This window comes from Eurosta solidaginis, chromosome 4, assembly GCF_040869045.1.
Source record: "Eurosta solidaginis isolate ZX-2024a chromosome 4, ASM4086904v1, whole genome shotgun sequence".
Taxonomy (NCBI): domain Eukaryota; kingdom Metazoa; phylum Arthropoda; class Insecta; order Diptera; family Tephritidae; genus Eurosta; species Eurosta solidaginis.
Window position 1 is genome coordinate 196,688,511 of NC_090322.1, and position 24,629 is coordinate 196,713,139.

The 24,629-nt window shown below is 40.7% G+C and overlaps 2 protein-coding genes across 2 annotated transcripts in view; both read left to right on the top strand.

Moving 5' to 3' along the window:
* Nucleotides 1-24,629, top strand: part of Mct1 (Monocarboxylate transporter 1) — an 854,653-nt gene that overhangs the window by 218,018 nt on the left and 612,006 nt on the right. The gene's annotated exons all lie outside the window — the stretch shown is intronic.
* LOC137248754 (uncharacterized) lies at nt 3,853-22,850 on the top strand. Its single transcript, XM_067779661.1, has 4 exons — nt 3,853-3,917; nt 3,981-4,313; nt 14,684-14,699; nt 22,593-22,850. Exons 1-4 carry the CDS (start codon nt 3,868-3,870, stop codon nt 22,848-22,850), a joined length of 657 nt encoding a protein of 218 aa, XP_067635762.1. The 5' UTR covers nt 3,853-3,867.

A 24,629-nucleotide genomic window follows, 5' to 3' on the forward strand; every position in this document is an offset into this window, starting at 1 on the left:
CCCCGTATGAAAACAAAATGGGATGCCTCTAAGGTTGACGCTGCAAAGTTCTCCGCTGTTGTACAAGCGAGCGCACGGCAGATAGTCGACAGTGCCGAAGAGGCAAACGCTGCGGTAGAAGCCACCATGCGTTGCCTGAACAACGCATGCAAGACCTCAATGCCACGAAAAGGGCCTAGGAGAGGTGAAAAACAAGTGCACTGGTGGAGTAGCGAAATCGCCGAACTACGCAGGGTATGCCATAGAAAGCGAAGGCTGGCAACCCGCGCACGCAGCAGGCCTGACGCGCTAGAGCATGCGGAGGCATACAAAAGAGCAAAAAAGGTTCTCTGTGCCGCCATAAAGCAAAGTAAACTTGATAGCTGGAAAAAGCTTTGCAAATAAGTTGATCGCGATCCTTGGGGACAAGGGTATAAAATAGTAATGGGGAAATTCCGCCCACCGAACCAAACGATGGATGAGGGAAAGATGCGAAGTATAGTAGATGCTCTGTTCCTCACTCACACAAGCAGAGAGGGTGACACCGTCATGCAGCCGTTCAGTGAAAGTGAGCTAAAAGCGGCCCTACACTGAATGAAGCCCGGTAAAGTGCCAGGACCGGATGGGATACCAGCTGAAGCAATAAGATTGGCTGCTAAGAGTAGTCCTGAGTTGCTGTTGCACATGTATAACAAATGCCTGGAAGCCAGGATCTTTCATACAAGGTGGAAGACAGCGCACCTCGTGCTAATCCCGAAAGGCAAGGGAGACCCGAACTCCCCGTCATCTTTTCGACCATTACGCATGCTCGAAACGGCCGGGAAAATGATGGAAAGGCTCCTTAAATAACGGCTGATAGCAGCATTTGACGATGGAGCTGGTCTGTCCCATCGGCAGCATGGGTTCCGGAAAGGTCACTCCACAATAGATGCCATAGCCGAGGTTATAAATGCGGTAAGGAAAGCCGAAACCGCGTGCCACCAAGCTGATCACCCTGGATGTGAAAAATGCCTTCAATTCCGTCAGGTGGGACGATATGCTCGATGCGCTGAAACACTCTTTCAAGGTACCTCCTTATCTACTAGCCATATTAAGGAACTACCTAAAAGATCGCTGGCTCACGTATGAAACAAATCAAGGTCAGAGAAAGGTGAGGATAACAGGCGGAGCAGCCCAGGGATCGGTGTTAGGTCCCGACCTCTGGAATGCTTCGTATGACAGCCTCCTTCGTTTGCACATGCCAGAAAGTGCTTTTCTTGTCGCTTTCGCAGACGACGTGGCTGCCGTAATTACAGCATGGAACTGCGAGCTGGCGCAGCTTAAATTAAACTAAGTAATGCCCAGTGTAAATAGATGGATGAGTGACCGTGGACTTCAGCTCGCGACAGCGAAAACTGATCGAATTCCCACCATTACGAATATGATGGTTGGAGAACAACAAGTACAAACACGCAGCTCCACGAAATACCTTGGGGTGAGGCTAGATAGCAAACTAACCTTCTCGGAACACTTTCAAGGAGCCTGTGAGAAAACTGCACGGACCATAGGATACTTAAGCCGATTAATGGCAAACACAGGCGGGCCAAGGCCATGTATAAGAAAGCTGCTTGCTTCCGCTTCGGATTCTATACTCTTGTACGGTGCAGAAATTTGGGCGGATGCAATGAAATTCCGAAAGTATCGAGCAGCTATTACTTCTGTCCAACGCAGAGGGGCGCTACGAATTGCCTCAGCTTACCGCACGGTATTCGCAGACGCAGTTCTTGTTATTGCGGGAACCGTACCGATACATCTTCTCGCTGAGGAGAGGAAATCAATTTACCACCTCCGAGGAGAAGTACGTAGAGATGTTGCTGCCGTGCAGGGGCGAAAAGATTCTATCCGACGCTGGCAACAGCAATGGAGCTGCAGCACTGCAGGCAAGTGGACCAGGGAACTGATTCCCGAGCTGGAGCCATGGTTAGAACGGCCACATGGAGAGGTCGACTTCTACCTGACACAGTTTTTAAGTGGCCACGGCTACTTCCGGGAATACCTCCACAGGATGGGCAAAGTTGAAAATCCGAATTGCTTATACTGTGGGCTCATAGACGACGTACGCCGCACCTTTTTCGAATGCGATCACTTCGCACAGCAACGAAGAAGAGTGGAAGTAACGCTAGGCGACCTATCCCCGGGCAGTGTCATCCATAAAATGACCTGCGGAAATGACAGATGGGACATGGTCAGAAGATATGCAAGGAATATTCTCCTCGCTAAACGGCAAGGTGATTGCTTAGCCCAATAACGTGAGAGTAGCCAAAGAGCTCACGTAGCGCGCTTCCGTGCCCGAAGTTATGCTAAACGCGGTTCCAGGTGCGGAAAATGCGCGGGCCGTGTGAGGTTAGGTTTTTGTGGGTAGCCCATGAAGAAAAAGAAAGGGAGTCCTACACTCGGAGAGGCTCGCTGCTACAGAGAGTAGCACCGAGGCTTAACAACCCGGTTAGTGCATAAAGCATTTCCTCCTTCCACGTAACACAAAAAAAAAAAAAAAAAAAAAAAATATAATAATAATAATAATAATAATAAATAAATAATAATTTGCCAAGACGCAATTTTGGAGGTCAGTCAAGATCATCTAATCAAAATAACACGCGAAATCTCCGTAATTTAAACCAACAGTAAAACCAGCAAGCTCCACTCCCAACAGTAAACTCGAAGGGTAATAAAGTATGTACATTCAACTTGCATCTGAACAGCTACATATCTTCCAATAATACCCTAAATAAGTCAACTTCAACGTTTCTGATATATACAGGAGCGGATATCTCAATTATAAAGAAGGGTCAAATTGGAAGTAATCTCACAAATAATAACTCACAGATCACATATTTAAAAGGTATTGGCCGAGGCATAACAAGCACACTTGGAACAGTAAAAGCAGGTCTAGCAGATGATAGTCTTTTAATACGACATAAATTTCACATTGTAGAAGATAATTTCCCAATCCCATGAGATGGAATTTTGGGACTCGATTTGATTAAAAAATAGAATTGCATTTTAGATTATAATAAAAATGGGGATAGCCTAGTACTACGACCATATGATTACCCAGAAGATATAGCTATACAAATAGCGAATAAACCAACAATCAATAGCATTACAATACCCGCAAGATCCGAAGTAATTAGACAGGTTCATATCAAAAGTAACAATAATGAACTATTAGAATCTCATCAAGAATTGTCTGATGGCATTGTTTATAGCCAACACGATAGTAAACTCAAATCAAGCTTTAATTAGAATAATTAATACAAAAGATAGATATGCAATCATTCAAGATTATGACATCAAAACAGAAAATTTAGAGGATTATGTAAAAATTTAAAATATACTTAACCCTAGGACTTATACCCAGCTTTTACTACGACTTCTTATACCCGGGTACAGGTGTGGCCGGTTGCCTGTTTTACCCGTTTTTCCTCATTTTTTCTGAGAAACAAGTTACTTTTTTTAATGCAATGTTGTAGCTGACTGTCTTACGAACATTTTAAGTAGTTATAAACATATATTTGTAGCCTGCTTCTAAGAATTGCGCACATTCTAAGTTATTTCTAAGGAGTCAATAATTTCTATTGTTGTTAGAATTTTTAGAATACAACCTTTTTCGCGCACTCTTAATTATTTAGAAGAAGACATTATATTGTACCCTTGCTAGAATTTGCTGACAAACAACATTTGATATAATCCAACTACCAGTCAGGTAAGAAATGCTTCCAGAAACTTAAGGGTTGCAGCTATATAAACGGCAGTTTTGCGAGTTTATATTCATTGAGCGTTCTTTTGAAGTGTGAAGTTGATTTATATTTGTGAAAATAACAAGTCAGAAAAAATTTAAAATATTACAACATGGATAGCAGAAGGAACATGGAATATTTGTCTTCGAATCAATATATGAGGTAAATACAAATAACTCAAATATAATTTCATAAATGGAATAAAAATTAATTATTTTTATATAGATTATCTGACGCTGAAAAAGAGCAGTACATACAAAACCTGTTTGACGAAATCTCAGATGATGAATTATTTTCCGACCCTGAAGGGGATGAAAGCGAACAAGTAGCAGTAGCAGATGGCGTGGTTGAATCGGATGTAGAAGACCCTGATTACACAATTGACAATGCCCAGGTAGATGAGGCTGATTACGAAGAATCTGACAATGAATCCGATGCTGAAGATGATTCTGAGGAGATTAATTTGCGTGCAGCTGAATTCGTAGCACGTGATAGTACCATATGGAGCTCACAGCCACGACTTGCACGCCAAACTAGGCAACAAAATATTTTGCGACAGCGAAGTGGGCCCGCAAAATCAACTACTATGATGTCAATAGTCAATAAATATAAATGTTTTATGACTCCGGAAATGGTGGATATTATAGTACGCTACACCAACAAAAAATCAGAAGCTACAAATGCGGAATTAAACGCAAAACATCCAGAGGCGGAACCAAAAACATGGAAGGAGGTTACTTTGAGCGAAATGTATGCGTTCATTGGAGTGCTTATTATGACTGGCGCTAACCGCAGCAATGCCGAATGTGCGCCGGACTTGTGGTCGGTGGAAAATTGTCCATTATATCGTGCGTCAATGGGCATTAACCGCTTTCAGGCCATACTGCGGTTTATAAGGTTTGACGATGGCAACACTTGGGCACAACGTTTGGAAACTGACAAAGCTGCACCAATATCCGAGCTGTGGACCATGATAAACTACAACTTTGAGCAGCCATATAAGCCAAGTGAATATCTAACGGTAGACGAGCAGCTCCTTCCATATCGTGGCAGCACCCGTTTCACGCAATAAATCCCATCGAAACCGGCAAAATATGGCATCGAAGTGTGGTGGGTATGTGATGCCAAAAACGCATATCCACTGCATGGACAAATATACACTGGCCAAGCACCTACGGGACGGGAAACTAACCAGGGTGAACGCGTGGTCAAGGATTTAGTAAGCCGCTTTCATGGAACCGGCCGAAATATAACGATGGACAATTTTTTTACATCCCTAAATCTACTGGAAAGCTTGTCATCTATGAATTTCACGGCAGTTGGAACTCTGCAGAAAAATAAGCCCTACATCCCAAAGGAGATGTTGGCACACAAAGATCGTGCAGAGAGGTCAAGTACATTGGGTTTTAGGCCCAACATATCCATTTGCTCCTATGTGCCGAAAAAAAAACAAGGCAGTTATATTAGTATCATCAATGCATGACGATGATCACATTGGCGAAAGCGGCAAACCAGAAATGATCGAGCTTTATAACAAGACAAAAGGAGGAGTGGACGTGATGAACCAATTGCTTGGTGAATATACTTGCCAAAGGATGACAAAGCGTTGGCCGTTGTCCCTATTCTTCAATATGATTGATTTGACGGCATTGGCAGCGTACATCATATATTATGAGAATAATCCCAACATCAGATGCACCAATGCGAAGCGTAAGAGATTTCTTCACCAGCTCGCCAAGGAACTGTCTATGCCCATAATTGAAGAGCGGTCGGTGAATCAGCAAGTGATGCGGAACTTCAACACAAAAATTGCAGTCGCGAGTTTCATAAGTACGGCCTTGCAAGGAAGTGCTGACAATATGCCATCAACGTCTCCAGCTGCTGGTGCAAAACCAAAGAAACAGCAGGTTGGAAGCTGTTTTCTCTGCTACATCCATGACCAACACAGAAGACGAACGCGTAACATGTGCAGAATATGTCAGCGCCCAATATGCATACGGCATTCTTCAAATACATTTACATGTAATATTTGTGAAAATAATGAAGACAATTGAATAATTTAAATTTGTTTGCATATTTAGTTATAAGAAATAATCAATAAAATAATATTTTATAAAGAAAATAATAAATAAAAATGTTTTCCTTCAAAAAATGAGAAAAAACGAGAAAAAAAGCTACTGGCCACACCTGTACCCGGGTATAAGAAGTTGTAGGTGTCAACTTTGAAAGCTTATATCTCCAATCGACAATAGACACCAATCAACGTAGATTTACTTCGTTTTCCTAGATCAAAAATTTCAAGTCAATATATTTAGCGATTTAGGAGCTACATCACTCCAAAGTAGCTACTGGCCACACCTGTACTTGGGTATAGGTCCTAGGGTTAAAAACAAAGAAAAATTAGAAAGATTGAATAAAACTTTCCCGCCTTTCGCTAGAAAATCACTCAACACATTATGTTCAGAATTCGTTGATATATTTTCCTTGGAAACAGTATTAATCACGACCAACAATTTTTACAAACAAAAAATGCATATGAAAGATAATACTCCTGTCTATATTAAAAATTATAGATTACCTCAAGCATATAAGGGTGAGATAAACAAAAACAAGTAAATAAATTAATTCAAGATGATATAGTGGAACCATCAACTTCATAATATAACAACCCTATTTTATTGGTACCTAAACAATCCCTTCCGGATAAACAAGAAAAAAAGGTGGAGATTAGTTGTTGATTTCAGACAAGTAAATAAAAAATTAACAGCTGATAAATTCCCGCTGCCTAGAATAAATGATATTCTGGATCCATTAGGAAGAGCGAAATATTTCTCATGCCTAGATTTAATGTCTGGATTTCACCAAATAGAACTCAGCTCAGAGTGAAGGGATGTCACATCCTTTTCAGAAGATAACGGTACTTATCGTTTCAAAAGATTATCTTATGGCCTCAAAGTAGCTGCAAACTCATTCCAGAGGATGATGAAATTGGCATTCGCTGGTTTAAAACCATCACAAGCATTTTTGTACATGGACGATTTAGTCGTATTGGGCTGCTCCGAAAAACATATTGTCACGGATATTAACATCACTAAGTTATACCATCACTAAGGCGATGCCAAGGCCACGATAAGCAGTATTTACGTTAATAATTAAATCAAGTATACACATATATAAGGCAGCCAGAGAGATGTCACACACAGATGCATTTACTTATATGCCTATGTGCGCGCGAGAGACTGTAAACTACAAACATTCACATCAATAATTCAATCTTTATGTATCTCCATAAACGAATAAATAATTGCGTCTACACATATGTACGTATACGAGCAGCGGAGCGGCAATGCACAAACACAGGCATATATCTTATCTGAGTTGTCACAAGATAGAGCAATAATTTGTGCACGTAGTTGTGGCTGGCGATTTTGTAGCCGAAACAACTAGTAAGTTCTGGAAATCGAAGAGCCTAGAAGTATGCAGCGTAAACTATAAAAGCGGGGCAGGCGAGTAAGAAGTAATTCAGTTTGAGTTGAGCAATCAATCAGTTTGGTTAAGCACGCGATCTGGCGGCCAATAGTAGAGTTTCATTTGAGTTATCAATCAGTTTGGTTATTAAGCCAGCGAGTAGCAAAGTATAAGTGTTATTGTGAAGTACTTAATAAAGGCCATTTTTCCATCATTCAATATTGGAGTTATTTATTCAAAAGTTTATTGATTCGAACTTAGCAGAGGATTGTAAATAAGAGGATTTGCACTAAATTCGTTACAATTGGTGTCAGAAGAGGAATTGTTGAATAAATTCCAGAGGACAACAAGGACATGGCAAAGTTCAGTGAATTGACGATCCAGCAACTAAAGAAGGAGTTGGAGAGCCGTGGATTGAATACAAGCGGCGTTAAACTTGAACTTCAGGCACGGCTACGAGAGGCAATGGAAGCAGAAGGAATTGATGTGGAAGAGTATGACTTTCATCTTGATGGCGAGGAAATAACAAAAATGGAAGAAACACCGCAGACAATGGCGAACACAGACTTGAACATGATTTTGGCTGCAATATCTGCTCAAACATCGACAGTGGCTTCTCAACTGGAATCCCAAAAGACAGATATAACATCTCAACTGGAATCGCAGGAGACACGCATAACATCCAAGATGGAAAAACAACTAGAATCACAGGAGAACCGTATAACATCGAAGATTGAGGCACAAGAAACGCGTATGTCAGAAATGTCGACACAGATAACATCTAAGATGGAAACACATTTGGAAGAACAGAAGACATATTTGGCATCTCAACTGGAAGCGCAAGAGGCACGTATATCTGAAATGTCGGCACAAATTTCGGAACAGGTATCATCGCAGCTCTTTGTGAAACTGGAAGAGCAGCATGCAAAAATTTTACAACTCGAGGACAAAATTGATGCCGAAATAGAAGCGTTAAAAGGTCGTATGGAGCAGTTACAATTAAACCGCCCAGCTGTTTCAGCAAGCAATCCAAAGGTAAAGACACCATCATTTGACGGTTCTGTTCCTTTCCAGGTCTTCAAGCTACAGTTTGAGAAGACCGCAGCAGTGAACAACTGGAATGCGGAAGATAAAGTTGCTGCACTGTTCGTGGCATTGAAAGGGCCTGCAGCGGAAATCTTACAGACGATTCCAGTGTACGAACGGAACAGTTATGAAACATTGATGGCTGCTGTAGAACGACGTTATGGAAGCGAGCATAGGAAACAGATATTCCAAATTGAGTTGCAAAACCGCTACCAAAAAGCAAATGAGACATTGCAGGAGTTTGCTTCAGATATTGAAAGATTGGCTCATCTTGCAAATGCGGACGCACCCGTGGAATACACGGAAAGAGTGAAGATTCAGAGCTTTATAAATGGCATACGGGACGTCGAAACGAAGCGAGCCACATACGCGAACCCAAAGCAAACATTTTCTGAAACGGTATCCCATGCATTGACTCAGGAAACAGCGTCGCTTCTGTGTAAGCCAGTTTTCAAAGCACGCCGTGTGGAAGTAGAAAGGCCAGAGTGGGTAGACGCAATATTGGAGGTGCTGAAAGGATCGCAAAAGCGGAGTGAAAAAGTTATCAAATGCTTCAAATGCGGGAAGTCCGGTCACATTGCACGTCATTGCGATCTTGGTCCTAATAGTTCCAACAATGTGGGTGGGCGTAAACGCAAAGCTGGAGGAGATGAGCAAGAGCGAGTAAGATGTAGAGAGCTAGATCCAGCTATTGAATGCCCTGTGATATCTGTGTCGCAAATTGGTAGAAAATCGAGCAGTCTTACCTTCAGAGGGAATGTGGATGGCAAGGAGCGTGTACTGACTGTAGATACGGGCGCATCTCATTCCTTGATCCGATCTGACTTGGTCAACAGGAGAGTAAAATCGTTACCTGGAGCAAAGTTGCGTACGGTCACTGGCGAGTATAACCAAGTTCAGGGAGAAGTGATATGTGAAGTATTGATTGGGAAGGTCATGGTTCTACACAAATTTGTTGTGGCGAAGATTGTTGATGAAGTTATATTGGGAGTGGATTTCTTGGTTGACCATGACATCAAGATCGATATGCAGAGAAGGGTGATGCGTTATGAGAACCAAGATGTGCCACTTAACTTTAGTTTGGAAAAAGGTTTCAGCAGTAATCGGGTACTGGTGGAGAAGACTCAACGAAGGCTACAAAATTCAAAGGTAAAGGTTGATGGAACAAATGGGCCAAACAAATCAAAACCGAAAGTACCTGTGAGAGAAACACTGGCATTGAAAAGCCCTAACGGACGTACTAAAACGAAGAAAGAATGCGAGGGTAGTTTCAAGCCGGAGCGCACTACTGTTGTGAAGCGTCGGAACGATACTGATTATGCAAAGCAAATCCGTCCAGCGCAAGCTCTGCGAAGTAGTTCTTCATTGGCCGAGCAACAGAGTGCGAGGGAACGATCGAGGATAATGAGTAGTAAGATGAAACACAGGTACGACAAGGAAAATAATTCGGAAGGTTTCCGGGAGGGAAATTTGGTACTGTTATACAACCCTCACCGGCGGAAAGGTGTTCCATCCAAATTTCGGTGCAGTTGGGAAGGCCCGTACAAGGTTGTGAAGAAGATCAGTGATATCATCTACCGCATACAAAGCATTGAGAAACCACGGAGCAGAAGAGTGGTACATATGGCGATGCTAGCAGCGTTTAGATCGAGAGATTTGTCTGATCGGGACGATCAGACTTAGGTGGAGGGCAGTGTCACGGATATTAACATCACTAAGTTATACCATCACTAAGGCGATGCCAAGGCCACGATAAGCAGTATTTACGTTAATAATTAAATCAAGTATACACATATATAAGGCAGCCAGAGAGATGTCACACACAGATGCATTTACTTATATGCCTATGTGCGCGCGAGAGACTGTAAACTACAAACATTCACATCAATAATTCAATCTTTATGTATCTACATAAACGAATAAATAATTGCGTCTACACATATGTACGTATACGAGCAGCGGAGCGGCAATGCACAAACACAGGCATATATCTTATCTGAGTTGTCACAAGATAGAGCAATAATTTGTGCACGTAGTTGTGGCTGGCGATTTTGTAGCCGAAACAACTAGAAAGTTCTGGAAATCGAAGAGCCTAGAAGTATGCAGCGTAAACTATAAAAGCGGGGCAGGCGAGTAAGAAGTAATTCAGTTTGAGTTGAGCAATCAATCAGTTTGATTAAGCACGCGATCTGGCGGCCAATAGTAGAGTTTCATTTGAGTTATCAATCAGTTTGGTTATTAAGCCAGCGAGTAGCAAAGTATAAGTGTTATTGTGAAGTACTTAATAAAGGCCATTTTTCCATCATTCAATATTGGAGTTATTTATTCAACAGTTTAGTGATTCGAACTTAGCAGAGGATTGCAAATAAGAGGATTTGCGACAGATTCGTTACAATATGATACAAAGTTTAAGAAATGTATTTTCAACTTGCAGAAAATATAATTTAAAATTACATCCCGATAAATGTTTATTTTTCAGACAAGAAGTTACTTATCTTGGACATAAATGCACAAGTACTTTAATTTTACCAGACCCAAATATGTAAATTTAAATAGTTCAAAATTACTTAACTCCCAAAAATGCTGATGAAGCAAAAATAGTTGTCGCATTTTGTAATTATTATAGAAGATTCATACCGAATTTCGCGGAATACGCTAGAATACTAACAAGGCTCAGTAAGAAAAATGTCATCTTCAATTGGAAAGACGACTGCGAAAAATAATTCAACTACCTAAAAAATGCATTAATTACTCCAAATATCCTACAATATCCCGAGTTCTGTATTACAACTGATGCAAGTGGTTATGCTTGCGGAGCTGTGCTAAGCCAAGAGTATGAAAGAAAACAATTACCAATTGCCATGCCTCAAGATCATCATAAATGAAGCCACGATCGAAAAAGAATTGGCGGCCATTCATTGGGCCATTATATATTTTAGACCATATGTTTATGGCAGAAAATTCACAGTGAAAACAGATCATCGATCCTTAACATATTTATTTTCAATGAAAAACCCTTCATCTAAATTAACTAGAATCAGATAAGAATTGGAAGAGTATGACTTTTGGGGTGGAGTACATCGTTTTCAATCCTCCGGAATTATATTTCAAAAAAGGAAAGAAAGTGCTAAAGTGTGAAGCGTGAAGCATTACTTTAAATATGTGGCAACATCATCGCCACTATAAAAGAAATTTAGAAGTTTATGGGGTAGGCTGCGGCCGCCGTGGTTTGATGGTAGCGTGCTCCGCCTACCACACCGTATGCCCTGGGTTCAAACCCCGGGCAAAGCAATATCAAAATTTTAGAAATAAGGTGTTTCAATTAGCAGAAAATTTTTCTAAGCGGGGTCGCCCCTCAGCAGTGTCTGGCAAGCGCTGCGGGTGTATGTCTGCCATGAAAAGCTCTCAGTGAAAACTCATCTGCCTTGCAGATGCCGTTCGGAGTCGGCATAAAACATGTAGGTCCCGTCCGGCCAATTTGTAGGGAAAATCAAGAGGAGCACGACGCAAATTGGAAGAGAAGCTCGGCCTTAGATCTCTTCGGAGGTAATCGCGCCTTGCATTTTTTTTTTTTATATCGGGTAGGCTTGTATTGGTGTTAATAGAAAATGTCCTTGAGGGGACCGCGAATGCTAATACTTATACGAAAAAGAATAGGAAATCGAGTTGAATAAAAAAATTGCATATCAAAATTCATAATAATATTAGTCTGAATTAGAATTCATATTATATGTTCCTGAAGCAGTGGCAAGATCGTCCACTTGTTTAATGAAATTATGACTCTGAAGTAGCTAGCAAATCTGTTTCTGGCTACGAACGGCTCCAATGCGCTAGTTAAGAGACTATTGTGTAAGACCACAAGGCACGCAAGGCTATTTTTATTTCTGATATAATGCAGATGCGCTTAGAGAATGAACCTTTTTCAGACTTTCTTACCGTAACCTACATCGCATACATTTCTCTTTGAAGCATAGTTGGTATTAGACCGTTGGAAAAATTTCCTTAAAGCGTGGCCCATAAATCCAGCTTCCGATTTACCCTCACAGAATTTTTATAAATCAAAGCATCAAGTCTCTCAGCCGATCATTCTTTCCGAAGGTTTCCTGAAGTTTTATGTTATTTCGATTGATCCATGATGTCTTTAATGACTGATAAGATATTTCCGTCATTCCTTGCCCTAATTCAGTTAAGAGATAAACCATCTCTTGAGCGGGTTTTCATGGCACAATGAAAAAGTGGTTCTCGGCAAAAGATGATTGAAATATTCGTATTTTTTTTTAATGCCCCAATATGTTTCCTTATTGTCTAACATACTGCAACGAATTTAATTGCAAATCCTCTTATTTGCAACCTTCTGCTAAGTTCGAATCACTAAGCTGTTGAATAAATAACTCCAATATTGAATAATGGAAAAATGGCCTTTATTAAAGTACTTCACAATAATACTTATACTTTGCAACTAGCTTGCTTAATAACCAAATTGACTGATAGCTTAAATGAAACTGATCTTTCGCCTCTACTGTTGTCGCCTTTTTATACTGTCTGATTTCCTAGTTGCATACTTCCTGTTTTTCCTGCTTTTCCAATTCCAGAACTTACTAGTTTGTTCAGCTATAACTACAGATGTATAACTTTTGTAGCTTCTCTCATACCCCATGCGCTTGTATGTGTGAGCGACACTTCCACAATTATAATTGCATACTTTTAGGAGCATCTCAGATAAGACATCTGCATGTGTTTGTGCATCTCTTCTTCGCTGCGTGTACGTACATATGTGTAGACATTATTGATGTGCATTACGTTACTGCTTAGCATCGGCTTAGAGATGGCAGTACCCCTTAGTGTTGCTAATATTCGTAGCAATACTAATTCTGTAAGGATAAAAGTGAAGGTACATTCTCGTCGCACTTGCCATGCCATCACAAATCAGGGAATTCAAGGGATTGTGTAGCGAAACAGTTTCAAGGGGCTGCTAGCGCAGTTTATAGCTTCTATAACATGACTGCTAATCTCACCTATTATTTTAGGATTTTGCTGCAAATAAACTGAGAAGCATAGGTGTCAATATGGTTCATACCATTTAATGACTAGTATGTCTCTAAATCAGCATATGACATGAGGGCTACTCTTGTGTGATATGCTTCCGTACACAAACTAGTTTTCGTGTTGGTCACAAATAGTTTTAACGTCATAAGTTGTCTTCTCAGAGCATAGAGAACCAACGCAGCTTTATTAGGGTTAACAGATAATCTCTAACATGTCACCTCCTCTATATCAGCATGCGGCTTATTGCATGTGACCGGAGCGTCTTCGAGCATTTGAAAAGAAGTGATCTAGTAAGCGAATCCTTCGGGCTTTTGTTCATTACTTTAACTTTTTTAAGATAAAATTGGTTCGCTACTCTGAAGTTGACAAGAAGATGCTGCAATGCGATTACCATATTGTGAGTCTTCCCCAATATTTGGAGTATCAGGAAGATCAGGTCGATAGTAGATTAACCAGGTCTAAAGTCGCACTGTTAAGGTCCAATTAGTTTGTTCACTTTGTCGCAACACGCTAGAAAGGGACTTTTTCGTGATATTAAGTAGGCTGATACCGCAGTAGTTTGCGCGGTTTATGGGATAACATCTTTTTTAGATTAGGCAGAGCACTTATATTTGCCAATACGTAGGCATGCGGCCGCCGACCCTGTATTGCATAGAAGTTGGTGCATAGTTTTTACCAGATTTTCGCTGCCGTGTTTGAACAGCTCGTTGCCCTGCGCTCTGTTCTTCTGTAGTCGAAATATTGCCATTATCACTTCGTTGAGGTCGGAATGTATATTCCGTCACTAGCAAGTGGGCTATCGGGTACGTTTTTCCCTGGTTGTATAGCAATGAGAAGAAATGCTAAATCCGTCTCTTCAGCAAACTCTGTCCCTCAGTTACCATACCTCCATTTTCATTCCTGCCAAAATATGTCCTAGTAGTGAAGCCTTCCAGAGAGTGGATCTAAGTTAATTGGGAAATTCGCATTTATGCGCCGACTGGTCTCACATTCAGTACACCCATACATTGAAAAGCGAGGAATTAAAATCAGCGAATAAAAAAAATTGTAATTAGATTACTTTTTCCTGCTCCCTCTCTCACACTTTTCATCTTCAACTCATTAGATTTCTTAGCTTCCCCTAACAACTCCTTGCTCTTTGCACCTTTAGCTCTTTCTTATTTTTCATTCCCATAATTATTTCCTTTTCTTTTTTTCTTCACACCCTGCTTTCTTCCACACACGTTATCTCTTTCCGCTTTTCCTTTATCTCTTTCTTCTTCTTGGTCTACTTCTTGAGCTTTTTCTTTATCTTTACTATCTCTTTTTCCCGCTTCCCATCTTTATAGCTCCTCGACAGAGGTGGTGAGTCGCAGAATGGTTAGCACTTTGTAATACTGTCGCATATGGATGTTCTTTGAAATGGTGAGTTGTTGTGTGCTAAGACTGTCAAACTCGTTGACTCGGTAGCCCTTCGTGTATCCATATAAAGCTGGTGAACGTTCAGGAAAAAAAGGTGGGAATGCCTCGATTACCCATGATCCAGCGAGATCTGCGCGCAAACTCAACTGCCCTAACTTTCGTGCAGTCCTCGGCAAGTGAGCTTAATGCCTAAACTGTGAGTATAAAGTGCAAAACCTAAATATGAGCTTTTTCACACACGCACAACACTCCCTCTACCTAACTTGGTGGATGAGTTTGTTTAAAAGCCCCTTTGCATTTGAGCATCAACCGGCGACGCACGAGGATATATTGGGATATTTATACATATATCCGCTTATACTTTAGTGACAAGAAAATTAAAAAAGGCTTTTATGTGGGTAATATAAGATTCAAAAGATTCTAGGACACCCAAATAATTGCGCAAATACAAATATAAATTATGTACGAGTAAAGTCCAAAAGTTTCTAATTAATAAACATGAGCCTGCATAGATACTAAAGCTCAACTTGCTAAAACTGGCAATAAGCTTAATAGAAGTATCATTATTCATAAGCCCTGAAAGCATAATGGGAAATAATCTAATTCTAAATGAAATTAAAAGACAGCAAAGGCCAATACAAAAGCATTAAAAGTTGTAGCTGAATTTAAGTAAAGCTTGTAAAACTTGTGAGTATGAATTTCTTTCACCTCTAAAGAGCTGGTGCTAGACGTATTGAGATAAATTTATAACTCAGCTGCAGAATAAATAACATAAGTGTATTTGGGAAGGCTTATTCATTTCGATTTCTGCTCTTAGACCTAAGAAGTCGGTATATTGAACAAGCTTACTTGGACTTGGATAATGGTCCGTTGTGATAACACATAAAATAACGGTGACGTAGGTACATCCTTCGGAGTTCCAAGTAAGTCGGTAGTGAAATACTTTCGCCTAGTTCTGGAAAAAGCTTCGCAATCAAGCTAAAGTGACTCTGCAGAAAAATGGGGTTTCTAGTATATTGAGAAGTTCTGCATATATTCCCATTGGACCTGTCGAAACCCCAACAACCACTGATAGATGAGGCTTAGTGAACCCAATTATTTTTGCAGATTTCCTGCCTACCACTTCCGGTCAGAAGGATTTTGCTAGCCTGTAAGAGGCAGTGTCCGCCCAATACTTGCTGAGCTGAATCGATGCCCACCTATGCAGGAGCAGACCACAGGTGGCCAGCGGAATCTCGTAATCTGTGCAGCCATCTTCTTTCGGCTCAATTGTACCGATGCAGACTAAGAGATTCGCTTGATATCTGCCCAGGATATCACTATGGCTCGGACTCAATATTAATCATAAAATATTTGGATGCAATCGTAAACAAGGCACTCCCAGACCACCCTCTATTGCACCATATTTGAACTCAAGGCCCAGATAACCGCCTGGAAATCATAGTAGATATTAAAATAGTAGCACTGGATAGCATTTAATCCACCGCATCCTTGACCGCAGTAAATTCTGCTTGAAAGACGATGCAGTGATCAGCCAACTTAAACTTGTGACTTATATAAACTCTTGACAAAATACCTCCCACAAGTATTTCCGTCCAATTTAGAACCATCCGTGAACAACCTAACTGGTCCCCTTCCCCAGATGAGCCACCTTCTCAATTCCTCTCCTGGGGGAATGACTGGATGGAAGGTTGCATAGGACGCAGTTATCGGCACACACTAGTCTGTCCTCTCAGGGATAAAATTGACTAGAAGGCTAGAATGCCCAAAGTAAAAAAGCCCATAGCCCATATCACAAAGCCAAATCAACAACCATGCCGTGGCCGCCTTTCCTTTTATATACTGGATCTATGTTCAGCATGATATTTAATGCCAAGGTAGGTGTTGTTACTCCTCCTGGCTCTATTGAAGAGCCGCCTACTGCATGATCTAAAGTCGCAAGGCCCCAAGCGATATCTCCCTTCAGCTTCCTACAGTACAAGTCTTGCTTTTAGGGTTCCTAAAGTCATTTTACCAGGACAGGGAACCGAATATATCGGTCATCAGAGAAGGAGTGCTCGTTCAGAATCCTCCAACCCGATATCCGATCTACCAGTTCTCTACTAAGCAGGGTGAGGCGCAGGACCTCGTTCCTTACCGCTGTAGCAAAAGTCACGCCATACCCCCTGTTACATATACAATAAATATATATATATATATATATAAATATTACTCACCTCTGGTGTGGTGGGATTTCAAATCGGTAGGCACAATCACGCTAACACCTCTCCGCCTTTCTTCAGCGGTGATTTCACCAAGTATGGCAGGTGGTCCCGCTACAACCCCGTGGGACACATACGCTAAGACCACCCACAATGTATTTCTAATAGAGAGAATAAAAGATTTAATCTCCTTGTTAACAAGCACACAGGATTTAGGCCTTCCTGCATCCCCACGCACCAAGGTGTTCAATTTTCACAGCCTCAGTCATGGCTCCTGGAAAAAGAATATATCCCCTCCGCCCTATTCAATGTAGAGAGAAAATTAACTGAAACAAACTTAGAGTGGTGAAATTTAACTTGACGGATAACCTTCATCTTCGCATCATTTTTTGAAAGCTACTCAGCTCCTGTTTTGGTTGTTAAATTTTTATTTTTACTTTTACATTATACTAGCTGCAGAACTTAACCGCACTGGAACAATATACTATAAAAGCGTGCAATTACTGGCATATGCTGATGACATTGATATCATCGGCCTAAACACCCGCGCTATTAGTTCTGCTTACTCCAAGCTGGAAAAAGAAGCGGTAAATATGGGTTTGATGGTGAATGAGGACAAAACGAAGTACCTGCTGTCATCGAGCAAAGAGTCAGCGCATATGCGCCTTGGCAACCACGCTACTGTTGGCAGCCATAATTTCGAAATAGTAAAAGACTTCGTTTATTTGGGAACCAGCATCAACACTAGCAACAACATCAGCACTGAAATCCAGCGAAGAATCAATCTTGCCAATAAATGCTACTTTGGACTAGGTAGGCAATTGAAAAGTAAAGTCCTCTCTCGGCGAACGAAAATCATACTCTACAAGTCACTTATCGTACCCGTCCTGCTATATGGGGCAGAAGAATGGACCATGACAACAGCAGATGAAGCGGCTTTGGGAGTGTTCGAGAGAAAAGTTCTTCGAAAGATTTATGGACCTCTACGCGTTGGCGATGGCGAGTACCGAAGAAAATTTAATGATGAGCTGTACGAGCTATACGCAGACATCAACATAGTCCAGCGAATTAAAACGCAGCGGCTGCGCTGGCTAGGCCATGTTATGCGAATGAAAGATGATGCTCCGGCCAAGAAAGTGTTTCTATCGGAACCCGCCTATGGAAGCAGAGGTAGAGGGCGGCCCCCACTCCGTTGGAAGGACCAGGTGGAAAACGATTTAAACTCCCTTGGTGTGACCAATTGGCGCCGGTTGTCGGAGCGAAGGAGCGACTGGCGCGCCTTGTTGGACGGCCATAACCATTTAGACGGTTAAGCGCCAATTAAGTAAGTAAGTAAGTATAAGGAAAAGTAGGTCAGCTAGGCATAGCCCCCAGTAAGACCTATTACAACCGTCAAGTATCCGTTATAAGACACACTAACGCAGTGCATTCATGCTAAGAGTACGGTACGAATCACACTCGGAACTACAAGTTTTATCGAGTTGTCCTTTCTAGATCCATCATATTCTTGGGTCACCTAATGCAGTTTGTGGCTGTTCGTCACGTATTGTCGGTCCTGGGCTAAATAATAGAATAGCGAAAGGGGATATCGGAACTGATCGGAGCTGGAACAAGAAAGGGAATCAAGTTATAGGGGAAAGAACAAGGTCACCGCTCGAATTCGCCACCGAAGCGGTGCCAGGTGTCACCAAGAGAACGCTCCAACCCAGCAAGGGGAGAATGATGCAAGCAACTAGGAACCGACGTTTGGGAATGACCCCGTCAAAAGCACCCTCACATTTACCAGCAACGCCACAATTTCCTAGACCTTTTGGCCTTTAAGGATTTTCTGCTTGGGAAGCATCAAGTAAAGGGCATATTAGCGTCTATATCATGGTAATGATCTAGAGCCAAATAAATAATTCTGCATGCAGTTGATGTGTCTTGATAAGCCGCTTTCAATCTTGCCATTTTTTTAAACGGTTTTATTTAGCTTGACTTGACAGGCCGTCCAGCCGACACGAATTTTGTAATTAAAACTTCCCGAAAAGCTACAAGCTTCAAACTTGGAATATAGTTCAGAACCCGATGACAAGGCAATAATAAGAAAAAAGCTCCGATAGGTGGCGCATGGATCGAAGCATTTCCAAAAATCTTATTTGTGGTCCGATTTGGCTCATATTTGGAACACATAATACATACATGAATAGAAAGCCACCGCCGCCAGGTGGCGTAATGATCGAGATATTAAAAAAAGTCGTATTTGGGGTAGAAGAGACGTCAAAATACTTAGGAGCACATGAGTTCAAATTTTGTTAGTGAAATTTCGACAAAAAAATGCATTTGCCGGTAAAAGAGACGTCAAAATACTTTGGAGCACCTAAGTTCAAATTTTGTTAGTGAAATTTAAGTAAAATAAAACAAATTTTAATTTAAACAGTTTTATTGAAAGCAATGCTTACATTAAGTAACAATAGTACTAAAACCTAGAAAATAATTAGGTAGGTCCTTGGTACTAGTCATCACACTCCTCATCAATCTAAGGCGTTGATCAGACAATTAAATAAAAGCGTTAGACGCGTCAAATTTCTATTGATGGTCATAAGTAAGACCAACTGAACTTTAAATAGGTTATGCTACGCCTCACGTTTTTATAAATCCTTTGTCATTTGCCAATGCAAGGATTTGACGTTTTTAAATTTGAAAGCCCAAAGAAGCAAATAAGTACAAAACCACAGCGGCTCATGTCTTCATCATATCTGATGATATTCACTCATGTCAGCAAAAGCCATTGTAACTTCCACTTACCACGTACATTGCATGCAAATATTATTTTAAATATCACGGCGACAGGCGTAGATTGTCCGGAGTTGCCGGTATCTAATAATTAGTCATGGCAAAGACACTTACACTTTGCCGCGTTAAGGAAATAGCAGCGCTCATCAACGTCAAATGAGATAACCGCAGCTCACATTGCCTCGAGAAGCGAAACCGGATAAAAGTTACAAAAGCAGCAACGCCAATAGGGAAGCATGCCATTGGCAACGGAAATACCACAACAACTGCGCAACATGTAACAAAGTTTGTACAACAACAGCAGCTAGTCGTCAACAATCAGGAGTACCAGTTTGAGTAATAAATGAAGTACTGTTAGGGCCGCTCTTACGTACAAAAGTTTAGAGGCCATTTTATGTGACAGCGAGTATCGTACATTGTACGTATGTACACTCCCTCAAGGATATTTTCCACGAACAACTTTATTATTCTATATAACGACTGCGCAAAGAGTGCGAAAATGTTGGTTTGTACCAGTGACAGCTTTTGTAGTCTCAATACTGTACTAGTTGCAGTTGCTGCTGTTGTTGTTCTAATATTGACACATTTTTCCTTTCTACGCCTTTCTTTAGTGGTAATTCTCCCACCAACTTCTTCCTCCCTTCTAATTAGTACTTCCTCACTTGAGCTTTTGTCACAATTCAAAATGAGCCATCGTCGTGGAAATTACTTAACATATTTTCTACGACCTCAAAGCATGGAAAATATTTGCATTGCTGTAACGTCAAGAGAAGAGGGAAAAGTCTAATTAGAAGAAGAAAAGAGATGGTGCTGCCAAAAAAATTTACAACAGTTCTACTAAAAAATATGGTGTATGAATAATGAAACCAAAATCGGGACTGTGGTTTGGTTGGTTTCTGTGCTTCATGGTCAGAGAGGCCGGTCCCAAGTAGTACTCTAGGCGCCATTTTGATGCACATTCTCCTGGGACAAATAACCTTCTATAACCTATTTGTGTGTTTTACTGAAAACATTTTTTTGGATCAATACACTGGTGTCGTTTGTGGATGAATTTTGATACCGCCCTCATATCGGGTAGCACAAAACTACCTAACCTACCGGATATTTTATTCGCTAGGGCTGTGTACTTGGAGAGAGTAAAGGTGGCTGTTTCCCTGCGACGGTCTTGACACCAGTTCCTACACCTGTCGTTGAAGTGAATTCTTATTCTTTAGGCGTATAAGCCAAACGGATACTGTCCTTTAATTGCGGCTGTAATTTGTTCCGTTCTGCTTTTCGAATAAAGCTTGCTTGGTAATTTTACAGGTGCCCGTGGAACACAAAGTGCCAATTGTGACTTTCTTGAGATTGGCAAGCGTATTTTTATTGGTGCACCTTAACAGCCTCAGTGGTGTCTAACCATGCACCCGCTCTTACTACTTCATCCTCTTATTGATTGACGTCAATGTTTCTGTGACCAGGTACCCAGGTGAACGTGATAGGCGCAAAGTTTGCTGCTTCGCATAGTATCGTCTTACAGTTATCGCCGAGCTTAGAGTTGCATATGGTCAATATAACGCCTTGAGCGCTGTTTAGCTGTCTTTCTCTGCATCTCATTCTCCCTCTCCGCCTTTTTCCTAACATCTTTTCCGCTCCATATATCCCTCTCACTATCTTCGGATAACTCTATCTCTTTCCCTCTTTTCTATTCCCTCTAGTTCTGCTCCAATTCTAATTCCCAGTCCCAGCCCAACGCTTTGAACTCTGCTTGGCTGTCTCTTTCTCTGCGTTTCTTTCTCCCTCTCCGTCTTTTCCCTCACTTCTTTTTCACAGCATATATCCATTTCACTATATCTTCGAACAACTCTATCTCTTTCCCTATTTTCTCTTCCCTCTAGTTGTTCTCATTCCTCAGTTTCACATTCCTTATTCCCAGTCCCAGTCGCAGTTCCAGTGACACAGCCCAAGTTCAAGTCCCAGTTCCAGACCTAGCGTCCTAGTCCCACTCCTTCTCCCATTACCAGTCGCATTCCAAGTCCCGCTCTCAATCCCAGTCACAGTCCTAGAGCCCAAATCCCAGTCCCTTGTCCATTCCCAGCCCCACTCCCAGTCGCAATTCCAGTCCTCGCCCCAATCGGTCCCTGCTCCATTTCCTAGTAACCTAGGCAAAGAGCTACCTATGTACCAAATTTCAGAAAATCCAACCTTTATTAGGATTTGTTCAAATAGATTAGTCCCTTGTCCACTTCACAGAAAACAGCTTCAAACTTTTTATACTCTATGAGCTTTGCTGAGCTGAGTATAAAATATTCTTCAGAAGCATTGCGATTCATAACGAAGGAAGCTCAAAGGTGAACTGAACGAGTTTTTATCGGATATGAAGAAAAGTTCGACAGTTTTGCAGACTAGGTGATGTGAATTTTTGAAGAGACTCAAAAAATATTTCAACGAGCACCAGCACTTTTCGGCAGAGGAAGAGAAAGGACTGGTGGAGGAAGACTTGATGTTCTTAGTTTTATTATTTGGCTTAGGAGGAATTACATTTGTAAGTTGCAGCATTATAAACAGTACAGCCGGAAAGTATTAGTACAATATAAAAAAGATGTTGTTGTCAGTTTAGCCTCAGAATTGTATTTTTCCAGATTGAAAATGGTAAAGCGAAAGGAAATATCCATCAAAATAAGAGCCCAAATCATTATTTTTGCAAAAAACAGGGAAAAACCATGGAGAAATAACCAAACTGTTGCAAATATATCTGTGTTCAGTTCATACGGCATTTAGAACATATCGGGAAACTGGACAAAATACTAACAGAAAATGATCTGGTCGACCAAGAAAGACAAATCAAGGAATCGACAAAGAAATATATGTTATAATTAAGGCCAATCGACGTAAATCTGCATCAGAATTTCGTGCTGAAATCAATGAAGACTTGGATTCACCAATATCGCTCACGACAGTCAAAGGCCGGCTTAAAGAAAAAGGTATGATTGGACGAATTGCTGTCAGAAAGCCACTTCTACTTGCTCAAGAACATATTGACTGTACGATTTATGGTCAGACGAATCAAAATTCGAACTTTCCGGTAGCCATAGGCGGTAATATGTTCACAGAAGCGTTAATGAAAGATTCAAGGTAGATTGCATTGTGCCAACTGTGAAACATGGCGGTAGTTCAGTGATGATTTGGGGCTGTTTCAGCTGCGCTGGCGTTTCTCAACTAAACAAATTGAAGGAATTGTGGAAAAAGGACAGTATTACAGTATACTTCAACGCCATGCAATACCATCTGGCATTAATATGATTTATCGTGGATTCATTTACCAACAAGATAACGATCCGAAACATACATCACAACGTTCAACTTCTTATTTAGAACGAAAAAAAGTCGGGACCTTGATAGAATGGAGTGGCCCCCACAATCCCCTCATTTAAATCCCATCGAGCTAATGTCGGAAGAATTGGATTGATATGTGAGAGATCTAGAGTCAACAAGCCCTCCTGACCTCTGGGATTGTTTGAACGAAGCGTGGAATAATATTCCACATCAAACGCTTCAAAGAATGCCGAAATTGTGCGTTGCAGTCATTAAAGCATAAGGTAACCATTTTCAAGAAAAACGCTTAAAGTAACATTGACACTGTTTTCTTATAAATTTTGATGGAACTTTCAGTAAAATTCATTAAAAATGTCTTCGGATCGTAGAACTATGTTGAATGTACAATACTTCTGCGAATATGTGAATAATATTTTAATAAATTAGATATAGGATAAACTGACAAAAACAACTTTTTTCATCACGTTCTAATATTTTCCGACTGTACTGTACGATCCCCTCAATCCCCACTAAAATATTTTAATTACTTTTTTCAGCAAGGAGAAATGCCGCCAAAAATATTAACTCACATCGTTAAACCACAAACGCTAATGAAATTTACGCAGCTACATACCTACGGGCACTGGCTTTACAAAATGTGAGGAGCTCACCGTATGCTAGCGTTATTAATATCAAAAATGTAATCCTTTTAATATATTTTTGAGATTCTTACTATTTTATATGTACCGCACATATGTTCATCATTGTAATTTAATTTTTGTGCTTTTTTCAGCTTCTTTGTAAGCGCTTTTCACGCTTGGTTGCTTCAAGTTAGGCAAAAAGATTTGAGTAAAGCCAAGCTGCGTATGACGATTAGATGAAGTGTAGAATATTTGCGCTTCAGTGCCTATGCGTGCGTAAATTCATGTGTTACATGGAAATTAAATCCAGCGCTGCAAATCCCACTGTGCAATCATGAAATCGTCAAAACCACATCCTCCAGTTGCCGCAACGAGTAAAGTCAAATGTGCGTAAATGAAAAAAAAAAAAAAAAACAAAATTGTAGAAAATCTTCCAAAGTTTACTGTCGTACTTGAAATGAACAATCAGGCAGGAAATTTCAAGTAACCGGATTACCACAGAATCTCATGCGTTTGTATATGTTAGCGTGTGCGTGAAACGTAAAGCGTTAACCATTATAATTCCACATAATCATATCTAACTTCATGTTACTTGGTTACTTCTGTTTTACATCCTTTTGTGTAATTACGTATGGAAAGTCTATTTTAAACTCAATTTTACATAATTTAGAGCTGCAAAACTTTCTTAGCTGTACGAGTAAAGCATGTAGTATGAAGTGGAATGTATAAGTTATTGAAGACTTAGCAGCGATTGATATACTTTTATATCTTAGGAGGGTACCCTGAAACAAGCTCGAAGTTTTAGACCATGTGAAAACGTCTAAGTTGCACATGTGCAGGTTTTTGAATTCGGACACCAAATATTACACAGATGAATACGCAGTTTATACTTTGCTTATACTGAAACCATTTGAGAGGCACCTATGTAAACCAAGTTATTCTCAATGATTTTCTGGGTTTAG